This window comes from Protopterus annectens, chromosome 7.part0 (genome assembly GCF_019279795.1).
Source record: "Protopterus annectens isolate FY-2018-M chromosome 7.part0, PAN1.0, whole genome shotgun sequence".
NCBI classification, from domain to species: domain Eukaryota; kingdom Metazoa; phylum Chordata; order Ceratodontiformes; family Protopteridae; genus Protopterus; species Protopterus annectens.
In genome coordinates, this window is record NC_056739.1 from 249,900,486 (window position 1) to 249,923,433 (window position 22,948).

The 22,948-nt window shown below is 42.1% G+C and overlaps 1 protein-coding gene across 1 annotated transcript in view; it reads right to left on the minus strand.

The window, feature by feature from the left end:
• The window catches only part of LOC122806378 (glutathione S-transferase Mu 3-like), a 294,186-nt gene that overhangs the window by 121,429 nt on the left and 149,809 nt on the right, over nt 1-22,948 (minus strand). The window contains exon 6 of the mRNA XM_044076732.1: nt 7,977-8,072. Within this exon, the coding sequence (XP_043932667.1) occupies nt 7,977-8,072 (96 nt within the window). The remainder of the gene's footprint in view (nt 1-7,976; nt 8,073-22,948) is intronic.

Sequence of the window (22,948 nt, forward strand, 5' to 3'; positions counted from 1 at the left end):
TGAACCTGTAAAAAATCTTTAACAGTGTGCATAGACTTAGCTTTGTCTTCCATTTTCTTTAAAACTGCTTCAACAGGAGAACCAAACAACACATCAGATTGCAAAGGGGCATCCAAGATCCTTGTCTTAACATGCTCAGCTAAATTCTGATCCCTTAGCCAGGCGTGCCTGCGTAGGACAGAACCGGTGGCAGCCACCCTCGAAGAGGCCTGTACAGCATCAAAACCACATTGTAAGGAATGCTTACCCACCTGTTCAGAAACATGTACTAGATCTTGTAACTCCTTACATTCAATACCTTCTGCCAGAGCATCTACCTTAGACTTTAATTGTGAAAGAAGATAGTTTTGATATCTCAGCATGTGAAATTGACAATTCAAAGCCCTCATGGCTAAAGTTGAAGTATAAACTTTCTTTCCCCATCTGTCTAAAGCCCTTGCCTCTTTATCCGGAGGAACCGGATTTTTAACAACAGAAGCCTTAACCCCTTTAGGTCCCTGAGTAACAGTCTCTGGATCAGCCCTAGGGCTTTTAAAAAGATACTTATGAGCTTCAGGCACCCTATAGTACCTGTCCGGCTTAACAGGAGCGGGAGGTAAAGAATCAGGATTAAGAGAAGCCTCTGCAAAAACATCTTCCACCACAGTAAGAACAGGAGGTATAGCTAAAGGCCTATGCTGGGGTAAAAACAAAAATTCCCTAAGTCTTTTTCTGGAATCAGAGAAATCCTGACCTTCCCATTTAAAATGCTCCCTCATGGAATGGAGAGTCTCTGAGAATGAAAAATCCTCCGGAGGAGAAGCAGTAGGAGTAGTGTCATCCACATCAGAGTCAGAATAAGGAGAAAACTCCTGCAAATCTTCAGCCGAAGACTCGGAAGTATCAGAATCCTGCTCAAAATTCCCAAGTTCAGGATCCACCCTAGGCCTTTTGTCAGGAGGGGGCATAGAACCCCTAATCAGAGTAATTAAATCTTCAGCCATCCTAAGCATATGTCTCTTGGGCACAGGGCCTGGATTTATAGTGACAATGGCACACATTTTGTCAGACAATTCAGCATCTTGGAAGATTTTTTGGAATCTCCTTGAAAAACCATTGTGCCTACCACCCAAAGTCAGCAGAACTGGTGGAAAGGTACAATGGAACCCTTAAAAGTAAACTTGGGAAGTTAGTTGAGGAGACCCAGAAGAATTGGATACACTGTCTGCCTTTAGCACTGCTGAGTATGAGAACGGTTCCAAATGTGAAGGGTTTGGCTCCCTTTGAAATGATTTTTGGGAGAGCATATTATGGGCCTCAGTGGAAAGCTCTCATGCCTGCAGAACAAGAGGCTGACAAGTTCATTAGCTAGTTATATGAGGAAACTGTTAACAAATAAATCTGTTTTGCAGTTTAACTCTCTTTCAGATAAGGAACAGAGCAGACCGGTGTAAGCAGTTTTGGATCCCGGGACGTGGGTGTGGCTGAAAGTGACGAAGAGGAAGAATTGGGCGAGTCCAAAGTGGGAAGGACCATACCAGGTACTATTGGCAATGCCTACTACAGTCAGAGTGGCTGAGAGGACGTCCTGGGTTCATTTGACACACTGCAAACTGGTAAAGAACTTTCAACTTGATAAAAACTTTGTGACTGATATACAACAAAGACAAAATGGCCAAGAACAAAGCAAATAGAAATTTAGATCAACCCCAGAGATGTTGCATAATCATTTTGTTGAGTATACATTTATTGACTATAATTGTGACAATTTTCCTCTTGTTGTTTTTCCTTCACTCAGCCACACAAGTGAAAGTGGGAAGGCGTGACGAAACGTCTATAGACTGGCATCCAAATTTTAACACATACCTAGCTATGAAGCATGTATATATGCAGAGACTATGAACGTTTTGAATTGCTGGGTGTGTACAGCTATACCAACAGCATATGGAGGACTGATAATGTCCGCTGTCCCTTTTGGATATGAGAGACTTGGAGAAATTACTCTGATACAGGAACTGTGAGATCACAGGACAAAATAGCTTTATTTTTACCTGTCACACAAAAGGGAATTGTATGTTTTTACAAAAATGACACTCTCTAGGTGGGCTGGAGCAATTGTAATATAACAATATCTTAACGGTGTTATATTAAGACTAGTAATGGCAATATTCTTTGCAATACTAATTATGACTCGTATTTGAACTCACTGAAAACAACCATGAATGAAATTCGCAAGAATCCTGTTTTATTTAAACAATTGCCAGTTATAGACCAGAAAATGTTTCATGCAGGGTTAATGCGTATTAGTACTAAAGTAGAAAACTTATTTTATTTGTGGGAAAAAAGCATATAAATGGCTACCTGAGAATTGGTCCGGCAGTTGTTTTTTGGGTTATCTGGTTCCGGCTACAAGACATACTGCAGAATTACCTTTGGGAAAGATACGAAACGTGAGAGAAGCAGCTCGGAAACCTGGAGGTCCAGTCGAAAAACCTGTAAATCCAGTAGGACAGATCGAAGCTGGCTGGAAAGACCACAATAACGTAAAGGACAAAAGCAAATTGACTCATATGGACTTGAGTGACAGTGTCATATCTTGGGCAGGAATATTCCCAGCATATGGAGCAGTCAAATCAATCTGGGAATTGAGGAAACTGTCAAAACTTCTCGAAGTAATGAGTAATGCAACTTTCTCTGCCCTAGAACTGGTGACTGATGAACATCTGAACGCAATGAGAACTGTTGTGCTACAAAATCGAATGGCTCTTGACTTCACCCTAGCGGCAAGAGGTGGTATGTGTGCGCTTATCAAAGAAGAATGCTGTGCGTTCATTCCAGACAATAGGCATGAAATAAACAATCACCTAGAGGTAATTCAGCAAGCATCAGCCATGACTGAACCAGGCCCAAACCCACTGACTGACTTTTTCCAGAATCTATTCGGGGGGTGGGGTTCCATCCTAATGAATATTCTGATTGCTATTTGTGTGGGTATACTCCTAATAGGAGCATGTGTTTGTTGTGGAATTCCCTGCATGAAAAGATTAATCAAAGATTTTATTGATGCATCTGTTACTGAAACTTTGTACCAAGATATTGAGATCGGAAAAAGTTTCATCTGAGATCAATTTTTCTAAGTATAGATCAAATGACTCACCTAGCTGAAAATCCTTAGTGGAAGAGGTTAGGAGACGAAATGACATTATGCATACTTCAAAACAAAATAAAAAGAATTAATAGGAGGGAAAATGTTAGAAAAATATGCATTTGAATATATGTGAAATACTAGTTTAAAAGCAAAGTAGTATGTAATGCATTTTATTATATTAATGATATAACAAAAAAGCTGAATTCGTGTGTAATTGCAAGTAGTTCTGAAACTGCAGTGTGGCTTGTAGCAAGTTGACCTCTGAACCTGGCAGCAGCCAGCTCAGCAAGTCTTAATGTTTATGCCTTTCACAAGTGATTATCTGCTGGGTCAGGCAATTAAATGTGAAATAATGAAATCTTCTGCTCTTTCCTGCTGGGATGATTTGGCCTTGTGTATGTGTTACTAAGATAGCATGCAGCTGTTGGGAAAGTGTTACAGGGAGCAAAGAAGTGTATTAAAAGACCGAATCTGCTATTGTATTCGGACTAGTTTGAAGTCTTGAAGTAACTTTACAATAAGACATTATATGTCTGACCAGGTGGATAGCAAGGCCATATTATTACCAGAGGAAAACTTTTTTAAAATATACAGCATCAGCATTAATCAATGAATAGAACATTGTAAGCTAAAGTGATGTAGATGCCCTGCGACATACCACGTCAGTAAGGTGGGCACAACTTGAATGCAAAGACCATAAAATTGTATACTTCCTGTTTCATGTCAGACAAAATTCTGTACTTGTACGTTTTTTGCCTCCTGGTGTACACTAGTAAACTTTTGAACCTGAACCTCCTGTGTATTGAACTCTTGATTTTTATTTAACATCAAAGAAGGGTGTTGCAGCATACCGGACTCCAAAAGGGTCCAAGTAGCAGCCTGCAAATCCACAGGGGCTGTGAAAGTGTCTCATTGAGGACCGGAGAACTGGACTAGCTTAACAGAAGTCGTAGAGAAGTTTGGACCGGTGTGGTCTCTATCTTTACTTTTTTTTGGAATATCTGCTGTCTGATGGCTTACCGAAGCCATATCCAAGTTAGAGAACTGTAAGCAAAAATATCTAGCTACAATAAAGGGCCCGACAACGGATAGTGCTGGCATTGAACAAAGCATAACGATAGCAGGGGACGTTGTGGTCTGGGCCTAAACAAGTGACGCAGTAAGAATGAAAGTCTCTGTGTGGCATTTGCTATCCACAGGCGAGACGACTGTTAACTTTCTGCCATTGGTTAGTGCAAGAAGAAAGAATCCCCAACAGGGTACTTAGCTTTTAAAGACTTCAGCTTCAAAATCGGTAGATGAAACTCTGGTAGCAGACTACCAGCACTCGTGTGAAATGCTCAGGCTCCATAGCAAGAAAGACTGATGTAATGGCATCGTGTCAGCTCTGAAGCGACAGCAACAGACGCAGAAATACTAAGCCTCTGGTATTCGGGCCAGCCAAGGGCTACCCTGGCAGGGATAACCCAAATGTGATGATAAACAGTGAAACATGAAGAACATCTACTATATACCAATACAAGGTCAAATGTTTTCATATAGCAGCTCCTTTCTTGCAGGGAGAAAAGACAGCCTTGCCTGCCAAATTAAGTTTCACATACAAGGTTAATCTTCTACATCTGCAAGATGTATTTGGAGGACTGGCCAATTCAGAACAGTGCCTAACATGACACTACTATCAGTAAAAACCCACAATTTAAGAATGCGCCAGAGTTAACTGCAAAAACAGAAAAACAGGTTCAAATGGAGTCCCATCAGATTTCAAATGGTTTCACTCCCATGAAGGGAGAACTGGTTCCTTGGGGGAGCAATAAACAATTAACTCTTACAGTAGAAGTAGTGCGATAAAGATCCCTTTGGAAGACAAGAAAACAATTCGAATAATCACAAGCTAAATGGGGATACAATCTACTTAAGATAAGTGTTTTTTTTTCCAAAGATCAGTATTGCTCAGTCCGAATATACTGCAGGCTAAACAACTTTTTGTATATGGGGTGAAGTCAAATTTCTTGGCCATTGCTACAACACAGGAAAAAAATACACTACCAGAAATCAGTCTAAATGCTACCAGAGTGGTGCCCAAATTCAGCAGTCAAAGTATTGCTTCTCCATCTAATGGCACCACCAGTGAAACAAGGCCACTGAAGATCCAAGCAGCTACTGGCAGACAAAGACTGAGAAAAGAAGCACAGAGTAGTCTGTAAAAACCTCACATCTGAAATCTCAAAGGTTTGTTCACATTCACATCCAGTGATTAATTCTGTGGTGCATGGAGAGACAGGAAGGCAAGACACCAATGTCCACTTTTTTTTTTTGGGGGGGGGGGGGTTAAAAGGGTTACACATTCACTTTATAAGGAAACCTTACGATAACTACTGCTCAGTGTTAAAGAGGTCTTTACTTCTTTGCTCTAAAACAGAGCACTTCAAGACAGGCTACAAGACTAACTGATTAGTCATCTTGTTAAACAATCTAGGACATGCCTCCCCGTCGTGAAATCTAGGACATGCCTCCCCGTCGTGAAATCTAGGACATGCCTCCCCGTCGTGAAATCTAGGACATGCCTCCCCGTCGTGAAATCTAGGACATGCCTCCCCGTCGTGAAATCTAGGACATGCCTCCCCGTCGTGAAATCTAGGACATGCCTCCCCGTCGTGAAATCTAGGACATGCCTCCCTGTCGTGAAATCTAGGATATGCCTCCCTGTCGTGAAATCTAGGATATGCCTCCCTGTCGTGAATCTGTTATGCAGTACCTCCAAAATGTCTACAAGAGAGACTGAAAAAGACTCCCTATATACCCAAAAATGAAAATGGTACTGGTTTGGGCAAGGGTTGACTGTAGGGAAAAGCAAGTGATTCATTACAAAAAGTAGTCTACTGTGAAAGAAAATATGCCACTCATCCCCCACCAAATACAGAAGACTCCCATCTTTCTTATGGGGTTCTTGCTTAGGCCAAATTTCTACAAGAAAGTCACCTCTGCCCAGAGAAATATACCAAAAACAAAAAAACACCACCACAAAATATTTTACAACGATACTCCGCATTACGAATCCTACTAGATGCTTTTGGACCACAACATACACACAAATGACAAGAGTTTATAAAGTTAAGCATTCTCTGGGGAAGAGTGTTCTGCCCTTGAAATATAGCAGGAAATTGCCATTAAATGCACATGGAGATTCAGTCTTCATTTATGAACCCAAAAACAAGCATTGCAGTCACTTCCATTTGCACAGCATTAGCCGGGGTCAGGGTGCTGATAAGATATGGACAGAAAAAGTGACTTTTTTTTTTTTTTAACTGAAACCTAAGATGAAAGCAGTAGGGTTATGTTGGTTTGGTTTTATTTAAATCATGCTGAATAATACTCATTTCAGACTTATGAAAAACCTCAAAGGTTTAGTCCTCACACCCAACAGCACATTTAAACTTGCCTAGGGGGAATCAGTTTTTATCTTTACTGTTGAAATGCAAAAAGCAGCCAGCACACACTACAAAAATACACAAGCCAATGTCTGTTAGAGTGAAATAATCAAACGCTAGGCTTCACTAAAGCAGACATCACAAGGCACTGCATAAAAGTGGTGAAAACTAAAATCATTAAGAAAAATATGATCACAGGGCTATCAAACCTTGTGCCATGCTGGAATCTTAAGCACAGACTAAAAGAATGCTAGGTGCATGGTACTAAAAAACTCATGACAAAGACACACAGTACCCCATAAAATTTCAGAAGTCAAACAGATATCCTCAAAGCCACAACGGACTAAAGCAGAAAAAAAGGATAACTAATAAACCACAGAACTCCATATCCATTTTATTCTAGCAATTTCACCTCAGACTATGCGCCAGCATAACATTATCTGCTTCACTAAAGCTCTATCAAAACTAAACTGAAAAACTAAAGGTATCCTCCTTGGTAACCTCAAAGGTAATAAAAGTCCGATCTAAAATAAGCTATTAGAACTTAAGTCAGCAAGAAACGTTTATTGCATCCACTGTACCTTTCTACAGTTCTTCTTTGGAAAAGAATAAATACATGTGCATTTGTCTGTACATTTCCTACATCCACCAATGTGGTTCTGAACCAAGTAATAGAATATGCAAACAGAATGACAAATTTACTTCATAATAATTGACTAATTTGCTGAATTTTGCTTGCATCTTGCTATGGATTTAGTCAAACATTTTACTGGGCGAGTCTTGCCAAACATGAAAACTAGTCAGACTTGCAGCTGCCAATTTCCTAGTCTGGTTTATGATGACCCCCCCCCCCCCCCAAATAAAAGCACAATTAGTCCATATTACTAGACTGGCAGCATGCCTACTTACTCTTTATATAAACAGAAGCTTTTCATGGACTCCTTGGGATCTTTCCTACAGTCTTTCAATCAAGAACCAGGGCAATTCATTCCATATGACTGGGTCAAAAGCCGCCTCAACTCACTTGCTCTTTCCTGAGAAAGATAAGGTGCAGGAGAGCAAGCATGCCACCGTGCAAGGCCACATTAACTTCCCTCCCATTCCACGTCTAATCCCTCTACATGTTGGCAAAGACTTCATAACTGCATGCCTGCTTTCATGTATTTCATTACCTGTAGTGTGAAGTTCCCCATGATCCACAGGGCGCTCGATAAACCCTTTGTCCTGCATGGTTGCCTAATGGCAGGATGAACCACTCCCCCTCCTCCCAGAATGGGCAAACCAAACATCTCACTTACACTCGCCTCTACTCTAACAGACTACAATGCACATGCAATTACCCATCTGTTCCCCAGAGCCACAAAGCCCATCTGAGTTTTCTGTCAGTGGACATTCAAGTGCGCACCTTCAGATAGACTTACCTTATCACCAGCAAACCACTTCCTGTCTCCAAGGAATTTTGAAAACTTCTCCAGTTCAACAGGAAGATTCTCTAGGTAACCAGATTTAAGCTTCTCCTACAAAAAAAAAAAAAAAAAAACAAATCAGAATAAAAAAGTACAGTATTAGTACAGGGTGTTTCAAACATGGCAAACAAATGTGCCTTGCAGCCATTAAAAAGATGTATACTATGGCAAACTGTTGGTGCACGTCTTAAGCATGACTGACCAATTCTCACTACAAATTATACCTCTTTCAATATCAAACTTCCAGTTATTACTTTCCTTGTTCCGGTTTTCACTCAGCCTCCTACAACTGAAAATTCAAAAATGTTGTTCACACTTCTGCAACGTAGTTCAGTTCAAGTTTAATCTCACCCAACTACCAGATTTCACCATTCTTCCTTATTTGAAGTTCTGCCCCTTACTATACAGGACTGCACACAGTAAACTGCCCTGTTCAGGAGCTACGTGCTAAACTGAACTAGGATGAAACATACCAGTGGAAACATTTCTACTAGTACTTTACTGTATTGAAATATTGTACGCATTCCATTTACAACTATAAATGGTAAATACAAGGTCTCACTTCATGCGACACTTGCAACAGTTGAATGCCCACAAAGATTTCTCACCAGGAGAAATGTGTTTTTGAGTTGGTTCTGTACTTGCACCTGGGTGGGTATGGCTGCCTCTATGTAGCTATTAACATGCTTGTATAAGGTTTGTGTGTATAGTAAAAGGTTTCTGAACAGAACTGTTCACAGCAACCTTATGCAAGCATGTTAACAGCTGCAGAGAGGCAGCTGCACCCACCAGGAAGAAATACAGAACTCAAAAAATAAGCCACCCTGGTTCATAGGTTTATACTAGGCTATCTGCCCTAAGGCATTTATAAGCCTAGCCCAAATTTTTGTGGCTTACGCCACCCCTTATATGAAAAAATACTGTGCCCATTAGTTTGGTGTGCCTCTGTCCAGCAGTGACACAGAGATGATTCCCGGGGTAAACCTACGATCTCCCATCCACAGGTCAAGATTTCTCTTGAACAGAGTCAGCGAGGTGCTCTGCCTCACATGGACCGGGATTTTATTCCACAGCATAGGGAGTCTCAGAGTGATAAATCTATCCCTCCAGCACGTCCTATTTATATCCGTGCTAAGGTTTAAGTCGCTTGCTCTAGTGGTTTTGGTGGATTTGGATTTTTTGAGGTGGAGCATTTCCATTAATTCCGGGTTGGATATGGCCTTGTATGTCAGGCACATGTCACCTCTGAGCAGACGGTATGCGACTGAATAGAGCTGGAGTTTCTTCAATCTGGCAGCATATGACAGATTTTGGAGTCCCTTTATCCTTTTAGCGAGGAACTTTTGGGGTCTCTCCAATTGCTGCAGATGTCGGGTGAGCTACATCCCGAATGGGGCATTGTACTCTATCATTGGTCTGATAAGTGAAGAGTACAGGGGAACAATGACCTCACTAGATCTGGATGTGAATCCCTTCATGATCAGGTGGGCAATGTAGAAGGTCTAACCACTTTAGCAACGTGAGTGTCAAAAGAAAGGCCACTGTCAACCTGGGTCCCCAGGTCCCTGATAACCTCTTCTGTGCTTAGTGGATTGCCACCTATATGGTAGCTTGGGGTTACCTTGTTTTTCCCGAAGGGTATGACTATACATTTTTTGGCGTTTAACTTCAGGCCATGGCTCTGGCACCAGCTATCTGTTTCCGTGAGTCCCTTCTGAAGGATATCAGTGTCCGATGCACTTTCCACTATGGCACCCAGTTTGCAGTAGTCAGCAAACTGTCAGTCCTCCCATGTTGGCCTGTACTTCTGAGAAGTAGATGCCGAACAATAGGGGGCCAAGGACAGAGCCCTGTGGGACACCACTTGTGACCGGCCTGGAGTCTGACATGGCGCCAGCAACTCTAACCCTGTGGGTTCTGTCCTTAAGCCAGTTTGCAACCCATCTTGTGACATATGGGTTTACATTTAAGCTGGTAAGTTTTTCTACAACACCCGAGTGGGGTATTGTGTCGAAAGCCTTTGCAAGGTCAAGGTAGGTTGTATGGACTGCCTTTCCCTCATCAATGGCCTTGGTGACTGTTTCGAAGAAGTCGACCAAGTTCAAAAGGCATGATCTTCCCTTGAAGCCAAACTGGGTCGGGTCCAATGTCTGCAAGTCCCTATATCTTTGTTTATGAGCTCCATTATGATCCTCTCCATAGCTTTGCAGACTAGATTTGTTAAGCTTATGGGGCAGTAATTACCAGGGTCCGTGAGGCGCCGCCTTTGTGGAGTGGGACCACAGTTGCTGTCGCCACTCCTTGGGCACGTATCCTGTGTTAAGGCTGAGATAAAACAGCTGCCTTATGTGCGGGTTTAATTCCTCATTTAGCTCGTGTAGCACACAGCCGGGGACACCATCCGGTCCCACTGATGCTGTTTTAGCTTTAGAGAGAGCAGCTTTCACCTGCGCATTTGAGATGTCTGGGAGGCTACACTCGGCTGGGATAGTTATCTCTCCTTTGGGAGAAGGGGTGAAGTTTGCACTGAATCTGTCTGCCAGTATGTTGGCAATGTCTGTGGGTTCAGTGATTTTTGTATCATTTTGGACTAATTCTGAGCATATCTGGGAGTTTCCACCCAGGTTCCTAACATAGCTGAAAAAGGCCTTATGATTGTCCTTTGAATCCATGGCAATTTTTCTCTCAAAATTGGCCTTAGTTGATTTTATGAGTGCTCGTATTTTTTACTAATAATGATCAGGGTGACTTCCCTTTTATGGATTTTGTTCTATCATGTAATAGCTTTCTCCTCTTATTGTAAAGTTTGTTAATGGCTGGGGTCCACCAGACTGGACGTTTGCCCTTTGTGGAAAGAGTCTTGGTTTTATTTGGGATTGCCTGATCCATGCAGTCCTGGAGGTGTTCATAGAAGGCATTTGTAAGGGCTTCCGCAGCTTGGGTTGTGGTTTCCACTGGCTCAGGGGCCTTGAAGGATACCACACCAGTCTTGAGTAGTGTGAAGTTTGCTTTAGAGAAGTTCTTCACTGTGGTCGTTTGGGGTGGGGGCGGGATGTGGATTTCCAGTGAGATTAGTTTATGATCAGATCTCACCAATGAGGGATACACTTCCAGTGTGGAGCATTTTGTCCCCATGTTTGTGACAATGAGATCTAGTATATTTTCTCCTATCATGGGAACAGTGACTAGCTGTTCCATGGCATTTGAATTTATGAACTCCAGGAACCGTTGGGCTAGAAAGTTAGGGCTTGAGTAATGTTCCCAGTCTATATTCGGGTAGTTGAAGTCACCCAATATGATGGTGTTTGGAGATGCATTTATACCCTCCAGTGTCTTCAGGAAGGCTGTGTGGGGTTCCTGAGTTTGAGAGGGTGGCCTGTAGCATGCTACAATTTGTAGAGCAGTTTTGCCTATGGTTAGTTGCACCTGGATGGTTTCCGAGCTTAGTGAGTTGCCACCAACCTGGAGGTGTGGGTATCCTTTATGAATATGGATACACCCTCCTTTTGTGGTGTGGTCCGGGTTTTGGGGCGAACGCATGATATGAGGTAAAACCTAATAGTGCCGGGTGCTCTCAGGAGCCTTGAACCAGGTTTCAGTTACAGCACAGACATCGATGTTCTCCATACTGAGAAGGGCCTCGAGTGCGTGCATTTTGAGATTTAGACTTCTGGCATTGAGCAGCATTACCCTCAGTTTCTTCCCATTTTGTTTTCTAGGGTGGTAGGTTTAGAATTTGAGCCTTGCCTAAAAAGGCACTATGGGGTGGCAAGAGCCTTAGCCAATATCCGGAATCCCAGGGTGACAGGTGCAAGCCATCCCTTGTGAAGCAGCGTGGCTTGTCAAGCATGTCATCCCAGGCAGACAGACACTGGATCCCCTTTGAATGACACCAGACATTAAGCCAATTGTTAAAGCTGATCATCTTGTCTCTATATTGTGGCATCATTCTTGGTGAAGGAAGGATACTGCTCAGGGTCAGGGTCATACCTGCCTGGGCTACATAATCAGAGAGCTCCTCTGTCTCTTTTCATGTAGTCCAGGGAGGTACGTCTCAGGTCGTTCACACCAGCATGGACAATGACCGTGTCATATTTGTACTTGCCGTGGAGTGACCCGAGTGCTTGTGTTATGTGGCGGATTCTAGCACCCGATAGGCAGCTTACTGTGACCCTCTCCTTGTTCAGCCTGGTGAGTGGGACGTCAGTGTGTCTGACTATGGAGTCACCTATGACAAGTATGTTTGGTGTTGTATTTGGCCTTAAGGGTTGGGACTGCTTTGCACACTGCTTTTGTGGTTTATGTGTTGCTTGTGGGGTGTCTTGAGGTAGCAGTTGTTTGGGTGTCTGCTTTGGAGGCCTCTGCTGTTTAGGTAAATTTTTACTCAGAGCCTCCGAGTATGACTTTGTGTGTTTATGTGTTTGATTCAGTGGAGTGGTAGCATTATGTGAGGCTGGTTTTGTGGTGTGTGTAGTTGCCTTCTCCTGTCTGGTCTTGCCAGTCCCGAGTTGATAAAGCTCAGCCTCCAGTTTGGCTAAATAGCTGCATCTCTCGCAAGTAATTGTGTTATGTGGGAGGAGGAGAGGGTTGTCTGTGTACATGAGGCAGTTATAACATTGCCTCAAGATTCCCAGATTCACCAGCTGGACCGGAGAGGAGATTGACAACTGACCTTTGGACATGCTAGAATAATATTGGGAAATCCTTAATTGAAAACAAGGGCCAGTGGGGAGTGAGGGTGTAGTGCTTTTAATTTTTAGTGCTGACTTATATAATTGCTTTAGTGAGCAAGTGCCAGGTAACTTGAGTGCAATGTGTTACAAGTAACTAAATGCAAAAACGACAAACAGTAACTTTCTTTCAAGTGAAACAAGGAAATAAGTACAGTAAGCAATGCAGATATCACTAGTGATTCACAGAAGCACTGAGAAGTTGCGTATTAGGTGGAATTATCTTCCAGGGAAATAACAAGCAAACAAACAACAAGCATATAAACAAAGCTAGATTCAGCAGGCCTGGATCTAGTCTATGCTAGAGCAAACAAGGTGTACCAATTTCAGTAAGATACAGTTCAAATATTCAGGCACTATAAACCTTTAACTAGAAATTCCCAGCTCAGAAGGGCAGAGTCCAGCCTCTTCTCCCACAAGAGTGCAGACCACGAACCTTCTTAATGTAAAATAACTGGCTTGAAGCCCAAGTGCCTAAACCAGAACTAATACACTTAGACACTGGGCTCTCAATCAGCAGTTCCCAACTTAGAAGGATGAAAGCTACCTGTCCTGCCACCACAGTGCTTGCCACAAACCTTCCTAATGTAAAACAACTGGTCTGAAGCCCAAGTGCTTAATCCAAAAGACTTAGAATGATAGCTACACTTTAATCAAGTTACAACCAAGCAGTAATAAATACAATTGAATACTTTAGAGAATGTCTGGATTAGTGCTCAAGTTAAACAAACAAAGCTAGATCCAGCAGGCCCGAATCCAATCTATGCCACAGCAAACAAGGCGCACCAACTTCAGTAAGAAACAGTTCAGATATGCATGCACTATAAGCCTTTAACCAGAAATTCCCAGCTCAGAAGGGCAGAGTCCAGCCTCTCCTCCCACAAGAGTGCAGACCACGAATCCTCTTAATGTAAAATAACTGGCTTGAAAGCCCAAGTGCTTAAACCAGAATTAATACACTTTTAGAATAACAGACACTGAGCCCTCAATCAGCAGTTCCCAACCTAGAAGGATGTAAGCTACCTGTTCTGCCACAACAGTGCAGACCACAAACCCTCTCAGTGCAAAACAACTGGTCCGAAGCCCAAGTGTTTAAACCAAAAGGCTTAGAATGAGTTACACCAAGCAGTAATAAATACAACTGAGTATTTTAAGATGATGCAAAAGTAAAATGAAGTAGGTAGAAACACAAGTACAGTAAAAGCAGATGAAATTTTTTTTTTTTTTTTTTTATCTGAACAAGTGCCGAGATCAAAGAAACAGATTTGAGTGCTGAAACTAGAAAACTGGCTAGTTATTAGAAAAAAAAAACAAGCTAGAAGGCTTCCCTCAAACACAGAAGGGCTTGGGGGCTCAGAAGCCTACAAATAGTCTATACCACTTAAGGCAGGAAAATAAGCTTAATTTTTTTTTTGTCCGTTTCCCAGATGCTCTCTTTGTACACAGTAGGAGTGCCTGAAATCAGAATATGATCTCACTGCACTCAGTTGAGTGAGCAAATGAGATGGGCCCAGAGGCAGGCTGAGGGGCGGGCAGTTTCAAGGCCACTAAGATCAACACCAAAACAAAAACAGGGTGGGTGGGAATAACTGAAGAGCAGAATAACTTCAGTTAAATATTCCTTCAACACTCCAACACAGTTTAAATCAAATTAAATACTGTATTTTTTTTTAAAAAGTGCAGATAAAGGTACTTAAATTCTCTTATACGTCCAGTTGAATATAACCAAGTTCTTAGCTGGCCAAAGCTGAGGTTTTTAAGCAGGAAATATTTCACAATGCACCAGTTAAATATGCAAGGACAGGAAATCAAAGAATGTGGCTACCCCCACACCTGTAATTACTAGCAAATAACAAAATTCAGCCAACACTAGCTTCAGTTCAAGTTACTGAAGAGCAGAATAACTTCAGTTAAATATGGAATCACAAAATCAATAGGCTGTATATCAGAAGGAAGAAAATCATGGGAAAAATTAGAAGGTGCAACGCCCAATCTCAGAATAAATAGTGAACTCTAACAAAGTCAAGTTTGAGCTACATCTGGCCTCCCAGGCCAAGGACAGCTACAAGGCATTCTTTAGCTAGGTCTGCAACCTCAAAGGCAATACACACAATTGAGTGCAGAGCTCATTGTAAAATGGAACCACCTATACAGAGCCAAGATATAGCAAACCAAACCTCATGGCAGATAAATTTCTGCCCCAACTTTACCCCTCTCCCCCTCAACCTTCTCTCAGGAAATATCAAATACAACTTCTGCTATCACTAGGGAACAGGTCCTTAATGCTCTATAGCCAAGAACACTGCCTCAATAGGCCCAGACAATATCCCAGAAGGTCTTCTAAATAGTATGAAACCTGCCCCATCAGTGCCTCTGGAATTACTATTCAACTGTAGCCTCCAAACAGGTTTTCTGCCTGCCGAATTGAGAACAGTCATCCCTCTGCACAAAGGTAGACCATCTACATGATCATCATCTTCTTTCGGCTGTTCCCGTTAGGGGTCGCCACAGCAGATCATGTGTTTCCATTTCTTCTGTCCTCTGCATCATGCTCTTTCACACCAACCGCCTACCATGTCCTCTCTCACCACATCCATAAACCTCATCTTAGGCTTGCTTCGTCTCCAAACTGTCCAACCTGAGCTGACCCTCCAATATACCGATTCCTAATCCTGTCCATCCTAGTCACACACCCAGTGCAAACCTCTAACTCTGCAACCTCCAGCTCTGACTCCTGCCTTTTCGACAATGCTACCGTCTCCAACCCATATAACATAGCTGGTCTCACTACCCTCTTGTAGACCTTCACTTTCACTCTTATTGGTACCAGTCTGTCACAAATCACTCCTGACACTTCTCCACCCATTCCACCCTGCCTGTACTCTCTTCCACACTCACCATTACTCTGAACTGTTGATCCCAAGTACTTAAACTCATCCACCTTTACCAACTCTACTCCCTACATCCTCACCATTCCGCTACCCTCCCCCTCATTTACACATTGTTTTAGCCCTGCTGACCTTCATTCCTCTCCTCTCTAAAGCACATCTCCACCTCTCCAGGGTCTCCTCAACCTGGTCCCTACTCTCACTACATATCACAATGTCATCTGCAAACATCATAGTCCAATGGGGCCTCCTGTCTAATCTCATCTGCCAACCTGTCCATCACCACTGCAAATAAGGGCACAGAGCTGATCCTTGATGTAATCCCACCTCCACCTTAAAACGTATCTGTCACTCCCACCGCAGTCCTCACCAATGTCACACTACCCTTTGTACATATCCTGTACCACTCTTACATACTTCTCTGCCACTCCAGTCTTCCTCATACAATACCACAACTCCTCTCTAGGCACCCCTGTCATATGCTTTCTCCAAGTCCACAAAGACACAGTGCAACTCCTCCTGACCTCTGTATTTCTCCAACACCACTCTCAGAGCAAATATTGCATCTGTAGTGCTCTTTCCTGGCATGAAACCATACTGCTGATCACTAATCATCACCTCCCTTCTTAACCAACTTCCACTACTCTTTCCCATAACTTCAAGCCGTGACTGATCAATTTTATCCCTCTGTAGTTACTGCAGCTCTGCACATCACCCTTATTCTTAAAGAGAGGTACCAAAACACGTTTTCTCCACTCCTCAGGCATCCTCTGACTTTCAGAAATGTCATTAAACAATCTGGTTAAAAATTCCACTGCCATTTCTCCTAAGCACCTCCATGCTTCCACTGGTATGTCATTTGGGCCAACAGCCTTTCCATTCTTCATCTTCATAGCTGTCCTTACTTCCTCCTTGCTAATCTGCTTCACTTCCTGATTCACTATCCCCACATCATCACACAGAACAAAACAAACTGAGACCTCCACGATGTAAAATGAACTGAATTTATTAAAAAAACAAGCGCTTTCACGTACAATAGGTACGCTTCCTCAGGTTTACAAAAAGACTCAATATAAATGCTTTATATACCTTAGCCCAACAAATTCATCAATTACATAAAACACTTATTCAATTAACCAATCCATTCAACAAACTCAACAGGGTGTGGTAGAACTCAATATTACTAGAGTAAACATGTGTATGTATAAGCCCCTTTCTTTATGCCAATATATTTACACAAAATCATCGTGCATACGAGTTGAATGAGGATGAAAATTTATACAAATAGATATATATACATATAAACATAGTACTTAACCAAAATATATATCCAATAAAAATAAAATATAAAGCATGAAGTGTGAAACATCAAAACACCCAGGACTACTGAAAACACATCAGTCCTAGAGTATATGATAGGATAAAAACAACAACAAATGCAGTCATGAACCACAGAAATATGAAGATGTATTTTGTATATCAATTTAGACATCAAATAATTTCATGGCCATATTCATATAAATAAAATAACTAACTATAATAACCAACTAAAAAATCCAGATTTAATATATCTAAGTGCTGCTAATATGGGTTTTATACTAACTGACTGATTAAGTCCCGGTTGAATATGAGACTTCAATCTTAAAATCCAATTGAGCTCTGCTGTTTCCAAGTGATTCTGTCCATCACCCCCTCTCATTTATGTTTATAACTTGTAGAACCCTGAATTTAAAACTATGTTTAGGGTGTGCATCTATATGCTTAGCTAAAGCATTTGTTAGGTTCATCTTCCTTATATCATCTATATGATTATAGATGCGATCTCTCAACCTCCTAGAGTTTAGACCTACACAGTATGCATCACATTCTGTGCATGTGGCTAGATATCAAATTCTTAGTCTCACAGGTGGCATAAAAATCACTCGTGAATATATGAGGGAGTTCAGGTACAATAAATTGATGGTCACTAATAATTTGTTTACACATTACACCTTTCACAAGGAAAGGTGCCATATCTAAAGGTCGATCTACCCATGATGCTATTAGTTTCCCTATTGGATTCTCTCAGAACATAGTAATCTTTAGATTCTTACTATTTCTATACCTGAACGTTGGTTTGTCACCTACTATGTTACTAATGCATTGATCTATTAATAATACACCCCAGTTTTTCTTGATATCAATAATAAATTTGTTATCATTCGTATATCTGGTGTTGAAAGCTACCTTCTTGTTATTAAAACTAGCTTTAGGAATATGTTTAATTTTGTTCTCATTTTTGCCATTATTTTTATTATTATTATTTCCATTCCTTGATTCAGTATCAGTCAGTAATGCATTGTTAATATCAATAGGACTGGGAATTATACCATTCTTACACTGTACATCTTTTTTCATACTTTCTATCAACCAAGTGGGGTAACCCCTACTCTGAAGCAATTCACACAGAATATCCCACAATGTCCCTATCAATACTATTTCTACAGAGCCTAAAAATTCTTGTAAACGGATTTCTCACAAGGTTGGAGAATATATGACGTGGGTGCATGCTGTTATATTGTAGTAATGCATTCCTCCAGCATGGTTTACGATATAGTTTAGTGGAAATCATGCCTTCTGCATCTTTAAAAATAGTAATATCTAAAAAGTCTATTTTAGAAGGGGATGTCTCCATAGAAAATCTGAGAAATTCAGTGGTAGATTCTAAAAAAAAGTAACTAATCGTTGCAACTGTTCATTGTCACCTTTCCAAATGATAAGTATGTCATCTACAAAACTGGTTAAAAATTTCACTGCCATTTCTCCTAAGCACCTCCATGCTTCCACTGGTATGTCATCTGGGCCAACAGCCTTTCCATTCTTCATCCTCTTCATAGCTGTCCTTACTTCCTCCTTGCTAATCTGCTTCACTTCCTGATTCACTATCCCCACCCATCATCCAACCTTCTCTCATTCTCTTCATTCATCAGCCCTTCAAAGTATCAACACACTCTCCTCACTTGTGAGTACGTTTCCCTCACTGTCCTTTATCACCCTTACCTGCTGCACATTTCCCAGCTCTGTTCCTGTCTAGCCAATCGGTACAGGTCCTTTTCTCCCTCTAGTGTCCAATCTCTCATACAACTCTCTATATGCCTTATCTTTCGCCACCTCTTTGCCATGCGCCTCATCTCCTTATACTCATTCATCTCTTTAACAATCCCACTTCTTCGCCAGCCTCTTCCCCTGTATACTCTCCTGCACTTCCTCATTCCACCACCATTTCTCCTTGTCCTCCTTCCTCTGTCCAGATGTCACACCAAGCACCTTCCTGTCTCCCTTACTAGTTCTGCTGTAATTACCCAGCTATTTGGTAACTTCATTGCCTCCCAGTCTTAACTCTTCCCTGAACTCAACCTCACAATCACCCCCCCCCTTTTTTTTTTTAAACTTCCACCATTTAATCCTTGGCACTGCTTTCACACTCCTCCTCCGCTTCTTGATCACCAACATCATCCTGCAGACCACCATTCTATGCTGCTTAACTACACTTTCCCCAGTCACCACTTTACAGTCTCCAATCTCCTTCAGACTGGCCCTCCTACATAGGATATAATCCATCTGTGTGAATCTTCCTCCACTCTTGTACGTCACCCTATGCTCCTCCCTCTTCTTAAAATACATATTCACCACAGCCATGAACATCCTTTTCGCAAAATCCACAATCTGACCTTCTGCATTCCTCTCCTTAACACCATACCTACCCCATCACTTCCTCATCCCCTCTGTTCACTTCACCAACATGCCCATTGAAGTCCGCTCCAATCACTAGTCTCTCACCCTTGGGTACACTCACCACCACTTCATCTAACTCACTCCAAAATCTTTCTTTCTCATCCATCGCACACCCAACTTGAGGTGCATATGCAGTAACATCATTCATTACACCATCAATTTCAAGCTTCATAAACATCACCATCTGACACTCACCTCCAAAACACTCTTGGCATACCGTTCCGTTAGGATAACCCCTACCCCATTTCTTCTGCCATCCACACCATGATAGAACAATTTGAATCCGCTTCCTATACACTTGGCCTTACTTCCCTTCCACCTGGTCTCATGCACGCACAATATATCAACCTTCCTTCTCCATCATATCAGCTAGCTCTCTCCCTATACCAGTCACAATGCCAACATTCAAAGTTCCTACCCTCAGTACTACACTCCTTACCTTCCTCCTCTCTTCCTGCCTTCGGGCATGCCTTCCCCCTCTTCTTCGGCCAACAACAGCCCAACTTCCACCAGCACCCTGTTGGCCAACAGTACTGGTGGCAGTAGTTAACCCGGGCCTCGACCGATCTGGTAAGTAATTATGAAAGGTAGACCATCTACAGACCCTGGAAACTATAAGCTGCATTTGTACTGTATGCAAAGTCATGGAAATTATGAAGGATATAGTAAACCTCCAGACACCGGACCCAAACCACTTTGGTTTAATCAAGGGTAGGTTGTTCCTACTCAACCTGATTGACTTTTCAGACTGTCACCAAAGCAATTGACAATGGAAAAATGGTTCACAATGCCTATCTTCACCTGGCATAAGACAGGATACCCCACTCTGGCACTGCTGACATACTCAAGGGGTTAGGTATAAATCCTCATCACCCAGTGGAGAGCAAACTGGCTCACAGACAGGATCCAGAAGTTAGAATTGGGGAGTCCACCTCTACAAAGAGGCCAGTTACAAGTGGAGTCTCTCTGGTATCAGTCCTTGGACAGCTCCTTTTTGGGATTTACTTCTCTGAAGTAAAGGCCAATGTCAATGTTCTCCAGGAAGGGCCGACAGACAAAACTGGCATCATAGTTTAAAACTAAATGCCAACAAATGCATGAATTTATCCTTTAGAATCCTCATCCTTTAGGATCCTCATCTGCCCTGGAAACTTTCATAGTTACAGCACATCCCTTACAGTTGGCCTAGTAGTCAGGGGACACCGTAATCTAGCCTTTGACCATCGTGTCAAGAGTAGGGAGAAAATCATTCTAGTCTGAGCAACTTATAACAAAGGTATGGCATCTAGGTCCAAGAAAGTCAATGCACCACTAATTCTGCATTCAGACCAGAGTACAATGTCCCCTTTTGTATTTACCCAACCAGGCATATCCAACAATTGGAATGTCCAGAGGCTCCTCACTAAAAATACAGGGTGTAATGTTCTATGCAGAGTGCCACAAGGCCCTATCCCTGTAGTCTTTCTCCTACATGCTGTTGAGGACAGACCTATGCTTGGCAAACAGGGCATTGTCAGACCCCACTCTGACGGACCTCCTGCTTATCTTCAAAGCAAAACACACTAGAATTACACATTCTAAAGACAAACCTTGCCTGTGATAATAAATAGGACTTGCTGGAGAGATAGGTATGCATTCCAGAAGCCACCCAGTCTCTGAACAGGCTCCCCATCCATGTGAAGCAGAGTTCCTCCCTAACCCTATTCAAGTGGTTAACAGGAAATTCATCCCTGGTTTGGCAGCTCTCTCTCTACTGGACAGAGGCAGCCTGTAAATGGTTAATCTCCAAAACCCTTGCTTACACTTATCAAATGGTACCAGACCTGGTCAGATTTGGGATGCATGACTAGGCTTAATGCTCGTGGTCATTAGCCTAGTAAACACTAGAGATCTACAAGGTATGAATACCCTCTTCTACACAGATCACCTAAAGGCTGCGTCTATGTAGTAGTCGCCTCAGGCTGCTGACTGGAAATATTCGCCTGGCTTATAAGGCTTAAATCAGACCCATCCATGATGGATCTGCTGCACATCTACAAATAGCACCAGAAAACACTAGATCCAGGTAAATGAATTTCAACTTGCAACAAAAGAAATGTGCTGGACAGATAGGTGTCCCCCAAAAAAACATCCCTGTGCTAGGGCAGTCTCTCCATCCACATAGAATAGAGTTCACCCCTAATCATATTCAAAGGGAACCTTAACAATTAGATGAAAAATCATACATTTACCCCCTCTGCCCCCCCCCCCCCAAATATCCCTTATGGACAAAGGCCATCAGTACAAAAATTCTGAGCCAAATTAGAATGACTGAAGACACAATGAGAGATGCTCACAGGTGGAAATTGGGGACATAGAGGATGTGTCCATAAGGTGAACTAGGGGTGGGTGCATGGGCGACCTGCTGCAGAGATAGGGCAAAATGATGCACACCTTCCCTTGCACTTCAGCCCTGAATTTCAGCACGGGGATCTTTTTATTGGGGAGGGGTAAATCATAAGGTTACTCCCCGGCTTGAAGCTGGGCAACACTCCCTAGAACCCCTTTTGGATCCTCTCTGACCCCAGAGAGGAAATCTGGCCATATAACTGGGAGCGAACTGGAGTACCAGCAGACCCAGCAAAGATGTGGGAAAGTACAGTTGTGTACACTTACCATAAATGTAGATGTTTTCACTGTTGCAGTCATCACATTTGGGTTAACCCTGCCAGGTAACCCTCAGTCAGCCCGAATACCAGAGCCTTTAGTATTTCTGCGTTGGTTGCTGTTGCGTTGGCTGCTGTTGCTTCAGGACTATGTCAGGTAGTCAGTTGTATAAAGTAAAGCAACCGATGTCATTACATCAGTTTTTCTTGTCCTGTCAGGAGCCCTCCAATGGGAGCCAGGATATGGTGGAAGAACCCCACCAGTATTTTATTTTATTTTACATTTGTTGACCGGGCTAGTCCAACTGGATATATGTCCGTTTTCAGTCGAGGCCCGGGGAGAAAAGCTCCATCAGTTGTACACTTTTACAAAAAGGCATAAATGGTTACATAAGAAAGATAGCAAGTAAAAACAATATAATCAGATAAAAAAATACATTGGCATAAAAGTTCACATGACATCATAGCAAGTTAACCAGATAATATAAAAAAATTTTTTTTTTTTTTTTGTCAACAAGGGTAATGGTAGAGAGATAGAGAGAAGAGTTGGCATTAGTCTGGATTAGTGCAGGAGCAAAGCCAGTGTTTGAGATAAATCTTTAGTTGATATTTGAAAAGTTGGAGAGAGGTTAAAGAAGTGATATCAGAGGGTAGTTTATTCCATGGTTTTTCCAACAGAGTTGGAGAATAAACTGACACCTGCATTATTGTTAGGTTTGGTAATATTAATCAGAAGTTTATTTGAGGAACGTAGTTGTTGCAGGTTGTTGTATGGAGAAATAAGGCTAGTAAGTGTTGGTTGGCTGATATAGAATCTTATAAGCAATTAAGATCTGTTGAAGTACAAGTTGGTTAGGAAGTTCAATCCAGCCTAGTTTTTAGGTTCAAGC